The sequence below is a fragment of the Ursus maritimus genome, unplaced genomic scaffold (assembly GCF_017311325.1).
Source record: "Ursus maritimus isolate PB19 unplaced genomic scaffold, ASM1731132v1 scaffold_33, whole genome shotgun sequence".
NCBI lineage: Eukaryota > Metazoa > Chordata > Mammalia > Carnivora > Ursidae > Ursus > Ursus maritimus.
In genome coordinates this window covers 5,232,525-5,241,043 of record NW_024425897.1, presented here as the reverse complement: position 1 = coordinate 5,241,043, position 8,519 = coordinate 5,232,525, and the positions used below count along the sequence as shown (strand labels likewise).

Here is an 8,519-nt window from a genome sequence, read left to right as displayed (position 1 = left end):
ACTGAATCAAGATCTGTGCAGAGATGCTGAATGGACAGTCAAATCTATCAATTATGCCATATGCAGCTTCTCACAAAAAGTCAGACTGCTATAGCTTTTTTAATGCTCACTGCTGTTACCTTTTAAAACTTGCTCGGTTTTAAAGCAAATATCAGCATGGAGTCCCTCCCATAAGCTCATTTTTCAGTAGCCTCACATAATGATTCTCCAATTTAGTCCTCACATATACACTGATGTTTTTATCACAAGGAAAAAAAAAGGAAGAAAGAAAAACAAATGCGGTTTTATAAGATGGAATCCATGAAGAGGCTAGTAATGAATCCTTTGACTATAGAATATCAGCAACAGACTGCCAATAATAATTACAGAAAATAGTTTATCAATATCATAACAAAAGGGTATGATGAATTTTTTCTAAAATACTCATTTTGGGGGTACCTGGGTGGCTCAGTCAGTTAAGCATCAGCCTTCAGCTCAGGTCATGATCCCAGGGTCCTGGAATCAAGCCCCCCATCAGGCTCCCTGCTCAGTGGGTTACCTGCTTCTCCCTCTCTCTCTGCCGCTCACCCTGCTTATTATGCATGCTCTCTCTCAAATAAATATTTAAAAATTTTAAAAATAAAAAAATACTCATTTTTATAATGGATCAAACGAACATATTTATAAATTATTTATGTACTTTTATGTGAGGTTTGTTTTGTTATTATTATTTATGCTTTTCTGCTATTAGTTTTTCCTACTCTTGCATCAAAGTCTTCCCATAAATCCCTGGAAAGTCACAAATATCCCTATGGCCATGGGTAAACCACAAAAGTGATAATTCATCAAAATGTATTTTCATCTATTTAATAAATAAATCTGTTGTGAGGCTAACTTCTCCTAATTTATATAAAATAATCCCATTAATCTATGAAAAATAATGATCATATTGATTTTACTATGGCTCAAACCCTTAGACAAATAAATATCTCTGATTATCTGTTAACGTAAAGAAAACGGAGTAAATTTTATATTCATATTTAAACTACTGAATACCTGTAAACAAAGTAGCATTTATTAAAATAAAATATACACTTAATTTATACTAAATTCCACTCAGATTTATAAATTTTTTTAACCTTAATTTTTAAATACACACGATTTTTTTCAAACATTATGTCAGGTATATACAAAAGTGAAATATGACATCCAAGCCAGAATGCGATTTTTAAAATAATAACCTCTAAACAGCTAGTAATATACAATACACAATAAAACACAGGTATATTCTTATAGAAATGTTAGTCCTATAATACTGAGCGATATTTACAAGCAAACATGATCCAAACAGCACATGCAGATTCAGGGTAAGTAAACACTCGGACACGAACTGCCAGTCGCACCTGGTCTCCACGGCAACAGATTATCTCTTCACAGAAAGGAGACCTATAGAAGAAAGAAAGTGAACTTAGGTTTTATTTCTAAGTAAATCAATATTTAAAATTATTTTTTATTTTTTATTTATTTATTTTTAAAGATTTTATTTATTTATTTGACAGAGATAGAGACAGCCAGCGAGAGAGGGAACACAAGCAGGGGGAGTGGGAGAGGAAGAAGCAGGCTCATAGCGGAGGAGCCTGATGTGGGGCTCGATCCCGGAATGCCGGGATCACGCCCTGAGCCGAAGGCAGGTGCTTAACCGCTGTGCCACCCAGGCGCCCCTAAAAGTATTTTTTAAAATCCTGTCTCTGCTACCAATAACCCTGTGATTTTGGTTAACGTATTCAAATTACAGAGTATTTCCTCAGTCTATAAATTTAAAAAATTACAGTGGACAAGATCAGAAATCCTCAACTGAGACTGCACCAAAATCAATGGGAAAATTATCCCAACTACCTAGAGCTACATTTTGGACCTAATGAATCACAATCTGTGGCAAAGAAAATAATAAATCATTATAAAAGTTCACCATGTGATTCTAAAGTCATTCCTAAATAACCAGACTAACAGACCACTAAAATTCCTAGGTTAATAGGGACGTCTGGGTGGCTCAGTAGGTTGCATGTCTGACTCTTGATTTCAGCTAAGGTCGTGAGATCCATTCTCTGTCTGTCTCAAACAAACAAATAAAAATCTTTAAATTGCTGAGCCAATAATAACATTTATGAATTCATAAATCCCACCTTACCGAAGACATGTGGCAAATGCACGCCTTGCATTTCTATATACAAAATGTATTGGGAACCCTTTAAACGTGTGACCATCGGGTACAGCCCTCCTTATGGCATCTTGAAATTCTTCATTGCCTGCAGATATACTTGTTGTACGCTCAAATTCGTAAGAGGCCAAAGCTGGTGATAAGAGATAGGAAAGCTGGTCTTCCCAAACAGTAGTGAGACCAAGATCCTACAGCAATCAAAAGACAAAAAGAAAAGGTGAAATACACTAATATTTTAAAAACCAATTGTAAGTGCTTACTATTTGAATGTATGCCAATAGATCTTTAAAACCTGTCATAACTTTTTAAACTTTCTATTAATTATTATAAGGACACATACAGATAAAGAAACTACAGGTATCTGGTTTTACTTTTTAGAGAAAAAAAAACTTTTAATATATAACATCAATATAATGATGTTAGTAAAGGCTCCAAAATCTATGCTTCCTTAATATCCACTAGAAAAGACTGCATGGAAGAGTCCTACTATGGAAAACTCAGTGACGCTGAAATTTGAAATCATATTTTATTTAACTTTAAAGAGTTTAGTAACATTGAATCTGCTTAATTTGATTACTTCAACATAAATTCAACTGTAGTAGGGGAGAAAAGTCAACAAAAGAATTGCATGTATAATTAAACTCAAACATTTATAAAAACACTAACTTTTATACTGTAAAGAGATAAAAAGGTGAAAAAAACATGCTATAGGCCTTCAGGGAGCTTAAAACACGTTTCTTTTCTTTTTTTAAAATTTTATTTATGTACTGACAGAGAGAGAGAGCACATAAGTAGGGGGAGGGAAAAAGGGAGAGGGAGAAGCAGGCTCTCCACTGAGCAGGGAGCCTGACATGGGGCTCGATCCCAGGACTCCAGCGATCATGACCTGAGCCAAAGGTAGATGCTTAACCAACTGAGCCACCCAGGTTCCCCTTAAAACATATTTCTATGGAATGTTGAAGGCAATTATGATTTCATTTATAACATCAAATGAACTATAGATATCTAGACACATATTTTAAAAACATTGTTACAAACATAAAAAACTTTCAAAAATTCTAAATATTTTGATGATCATAATAGATCTCTACCATTTCCTGATTTTGTATTCAAGGTTTTAACTGGTTCCAAGTAACCCCATAAGTCTATGATCATCATCTTTTTACTGTGGCAAAAAGTAAATCTCACTTGCTGGTTTACAGGCACCATTAACTTAGTGATAACACGAGTATGTAGCTCAGTTTTCTTTTTCTATATAAATTCTTATAACATAATAAAATACTGGTCTTGTTTGTAAACAAGACCCAAGAAAATTAAAAGGCAGTATAAGTGATGGAAGGAAAGGGGCAGTAGTGAGGGGCTTTCATTTCCAGCAGTGTAGTGAACTAGGTCTTTGAACAACCTATTGCTAAGACCAAACTACAAATGCCAGATTAAATTATTTTCCAAAATATACTTTCAAATGCTCTGATGAGTTGGCAAGTAAGTACAGCAGACTTTGGAAGCCGAAACTAATAGTAATTGGGAGCCCAGAAAACATATTTGATAAATCAGTTTGCTTTTGATGGCTTCAAGGAACATAGAAAACAGGATTCACCGAAGGTGGGGAGTCTATTAGGGAATCTGAAAAAGTGAATTAGAAATAAATCGTCTGGGATTCTAGTCCTTTGATGGTTATATGTGTTGCAAATAACTTTTCCCACTCCAATTGTGCTCTTTTCACTCCCTGACTGGTTTCTTTTGATGAACAAAAATTCTTAAAATATACTAATCTTTTTATGTTTTTTATGTCTTCTTTAATGTACAAAAGAAATCTAAATGGCAAGAAATAAGAGGTTTGATCTCATTAGTAATCAAGGAAATACAAATTAAAGCTAAAATGAGGATATAATTTTACATCCACCTGAATTAGTGTGACAGGAAGAAATAAACAAACAAAACCAACCTGGAAAAAAATGAATATGAAGAAATATAACCCAGTATTTTCAATGGGAATAATATGAATAAGTACTTCACAAAATAAGAAATCCAAATTAGTGGTATTCAGGAAAAGTCTGAACTAGTTCAACATTCTTCATTTCTAGAAGGAAGTAATAAAATTCTAAAAGTATCAGAGAATTTGGAAATTTTTGAGTCTTCGAACCTAACTCTCATGACTTTCAAAACTACAAGCTTCTTAAGGGCAGGAACTAAATCTGCTTTCTTCAGGGCTAGAACAGTGACGGGCTCTATAGCATCTGCCTCCCCTCCCCAGATGGTTAAATATATAAACAAATGAAAAAAAATGCAAGAAACTACAAATTTCAGTGTTAATTACCTTCCTGTGTTCTGACACCAGCAGCCTTAGCTGCATTTCTATTTCGTTGCTTGTTACTGAAGCATCAATTGTGGATGCACATAGAGGGGGAAAGGGAGGAAGGGATGTTGTAGCTCCCGGAGCACACACAGATTTGATTGCTTCTTCACTCATCGGTTTCCATTTGGATTCATCATTCAAATCAAATACACAGATTTCCACCGAGTCAGAAGGCTGACAGTTTCCTAGGAACATCTGATGATTGAAAACACAACCAATTGTTCGATATGGGTACAATGGTTTGGGCGGTTCGGCAACTGGAGATTCATCAGGATTGGCAGGTTTGTGGATGTACCTAAAAAAAGGAAATCATAATTTTATATAATAAAAACTTAAAAATTAAGAAGGCAACACCTTATTGAGAAAGATACTTAAGGCTATAACTATTTCCCAGGACTAGAGTTTAATACTTGTTTTTTCTTATTATAGTTCTACAGTTTGATTACTCCATAGTAATTGTATGGCACATATTATGATATAAAAATCAACTTTATTCAACATAAAAATATATTCTATGTATAACCATTAAGATCAAAACCGTTCATCTCAGATAACACAGTTAAAATAATTTAGCTATACGTTAATAGGTACAACTAATTAAAATAATTAGCAACCAGGGAAAAATCCAGAAAACTGAGAAGATGGCCCAGGGCACTTTCAGGAACTCCAACATTTACAGACAAGATGAAGGAGAAGTGAGGACAGCCAGACGGGAATAATGAAAACTGAAAGTGCTATGGGAGAAGCTAAGGAAAGAGATGGTCCCAGGAAAGAGGGAGGAGGACTGAACTCTTTCAAAATCTGATGGCAGTCAAAAGAACTAAGAAAAGTACACAGTGAATTTACCAATGTGGAGTTAGTGACATCAAATTTTCAAAAGAAATCATGATTGACAACCTGAACTTATTTTTAGGCGTGGGGAAAGACATCATAAAAAACATATGCCAATTACACAAAATTAAAAATAAATCATTTATTTTTTTACCAATATTATGTTAGTAAAGTATATTTAGATGTACAAATTTTCTTCAAACTTAATAGCTATTTTAATTGATGTAATCTTTTACAGTTACCAAAAAGGCTCTAATAATGACAATTATCAGTATGTGCCTTTGAGTACTATCAATTTAAACAAAGAACCTATAATTTAAAACATTTACATCTTCATTTTAATATCCTTGTAACATAGCTGACAAACCTGTGTCCTGTTAAACTCTCCCAAAAAGTGATAGTTCCATCGGTTCCACAGGTCATAACCCATGCATGAGGTACTCCTTTTGCCTTAGTCCCAACACAGACAAAGGCTTCTAACCCATACCCAAGAAGAAGGCTGCACAGAAGGTTAGCATGATCTTCACAGTCACCCTAGAAAATGAAATGAATTACGTATTTACTCCTTCACAGTTTCCTCACTAAATATCCAATACAAAATTATAATTAAAAAGCAGTACTGGGGCGCCTGGGTGGCACAGCGGTTAAGCGTCTGCCTTTGGCTCAGGGCGTGATCCTGGCGTTATGGGATCAAGCCCCACATCAGGCTCCTCCGCTATGAGCCTGCTTCTTCCTCTCCCACTCCCCCTGCTTGTGTTCCCTCTCTCACTGGCTGTCTCTATCTCTGTCGAATAAATAAATAAAATCTTGTAAAAAAAAAAGCAGTATTAATTTTTTCATTTTTTAAAGTTTTTTTTTTTTTTTTTTTACTTTTAAGTAATCTCTAAACCCAACCTGGGACTCAGTCAAACTCACAACCCTGAGATGGAGAGTCACATGCTTCACTGACTGAGCCAGCCATTTATTTAGTTAAATGAGAGCAAGAGAGAGAAAGAGAGAGCAAAGAGGGAGAGGGAGAAGCAGACTCCCTGCCCAGCAGGGAGCCCAACTTGAGGCTTGATTCCAGGACCCTGAGATCATGACCTGAGCTGAAGGCAGCCGCTTAACTGACTGAGCCACCCAGGTGCCCCTAATTTTTTCATTTTTAATCATTAGTCTAGTGTTAAGCTGAAACAACTGGGGACAGGGGTAAGAATACACAAATTTTAGAAGAACCTAAATTATTTTACAAAGTCAGTGCTCACAAATCTGATAGTCATAACATATATACTTTAAAAGGGGACATTTGGATTCAAAAGTTTATAAAAAAACTTATAGAAAGAAAAGTAGCAAGATTTTAAAGATGAATAGCTAAAGAGCTAAAGGACATGAACAGACAAGATGACAAATGATACATCAAGAAATGCAAATACATGGGAAAACACTCAAACTTAAAACAATGAGTTACAGTATCTATACGTGATCATTTTAACACAATACACACCAGGAAAAATGATGAAAGAATAAAATGTCAACAATGGCTATAATTATGGGAGGTTATATATCATTTTCCCTTCTATTTTCTAAATTTTCTTTGACAATATTACTTTCACAACTTAAAAATATTATGAAAGCTACAAAAACAGAAAATATCTGATAATCTAATAAAAAATCAAAATATTAAATAGTAAGGCTACAATTACATGAAGATATGTATTTAAGTGCAGGACTACAGGTAATATACAAAAGCAAAAGTAACTATTAAGCTCAGTGTTAGCATGAGGGGTGATTTCTTTCCCCCCAAATTTTGTATTAGTGGCTCTATAGTGTTTTGATTAACTATACTAGAACCAATAGCATTTTAAAATGTCAAATTTGACTACTGAAAAACATAATATCCAACCTTTTAGACCCAGTAATTTCTTTTTTTTTTTTTTTAAAGATTTTATTTATTTATTTGACAGAGATAGAGACAGCCAGCGAGAGAGGGAACACAAGCAGGGGAGTGGGAGAGGAAGAAGCAGGCTCATAGCGGAGGAGCCTGATGTGGGGCTCGATCCCACAACGCTGGGATCATGCCCTGAGCCGAAGGCAGACGCTTAACCGCTGTGCCACCCAGGCACCCCTAGACCCAGTAATTTCTATACTAAGATTTTATACTAAAAAATTTCAAAAGAAAAATAATAATACTCCCAAAGATATTCAGCGAAAAAACTCACTCATGAAGATACCAAAAAATTAGAAGCAAGCTACTGTAGCCAAAAGAAACAGTTCCTACAATGGCAATAGTTAAGTAAATTTTGTATAACAACTAAAGAAAACTTTACACTTATACAACCATTAAAAGATGGAGATCATAAAAATTATAGTGACACATGGGAAAATGTTCATAGCATAATGTTAAATTATAAAGCAGGACACAGGGGCGCCTGGGTGGCTCAGTCAGTTGGGCGTCTGCCTTCGGCTCAGGTCACAATCCCAGGGTCCTGGGATCGAGTGCCATATCAGGCTCCCTGTTCAGAAGGGAGCCTGTTTCTCCCTCTGCCTGCTTCTATCTCTGCCTGCCGTTTCCCCTCCTTGTGCTCTCTCTCTCTCTGTGACAAAAAAAAAAAAAAAAAAGGAAAAATCTTAAAAAAAAAAAAATAAAGCAGGACACAAAATTTTATTTATATCTCAATTATAATTATGAAAAAATGATACAAACACAGGAGAAAAACACAAAAATATAAAAAGAGATGAAAAACTGGCAATAGAATTATGGGTGACATTTCACCTTTACTGCTTAATGCTCTTGTTTGTGCAAGAATAACTTTTTCAGTAATTTCAAGCTTCTGGGGCACCTGGGTGGCTCAGCTGAAGCAGGCTGCCTTCGGCTCAGAAATGATTCCTGCATCCTGGGATCAAGCCCCATGCTGGACTCCCTGCTCTGTGGGGAATCTGCCTCTCCCTCTCCCTCTGATCCTCCCCCCTGCTCGTGTTCTCGCTCGCTCAATGTTTCTCCCTGAATAAATTTTTTTAAAGTTAATAATTTCAAGTTTCTAATTTAAGATGTGCTTTCTCTTTAAATGAACTCAGATAAATAAAATAATGACTCAAAGGGGTGATTATTTGCTTTAGGAAAGCATTATTTACATAATTTTAAATATATACCATTCC

At 35.2% G+C, this 8,519-nt stretch overlaps 1 protein-coding gene across 1 annotated transcript in view; it reads right to left on the bottom strand.

Moving 5' to 3' along the window:
* Positions 1 to 657: 657 nt before the first annotated feature.
* CEP76 (centrosomal protein 76) overlaps positions 658 to 8,519 on the bottom strand; it is a 20,869-nt gene continuing 13,007 nt past the window's right edge. Inside the window, exons 9-12 of the mRNA XM_040619619.1 lie at positions 5,752 to 5,918; positions 4,515 to 4,848; positions 2,168 to 2,385; positions 658 to 1,425 (exon numbers count right to left, since the gene is read on the bottom strand). Coding sequence (XP_040475553.1) covers positions 1,287 to 1,425; positions 2,168 to 2,385; positions 4,515 to 4,848; positions 5,752 to 5,918 — 858 coding nt within the window. The 3' untranslated portion in view covers positions 658 to 1,286. The remainder of the gene's footprint in view (positions 1,426 to 2,167; positions 2,386 to 4,514; positions 4,849 to 5,751; positions 5,919 to 8,519) is intronic.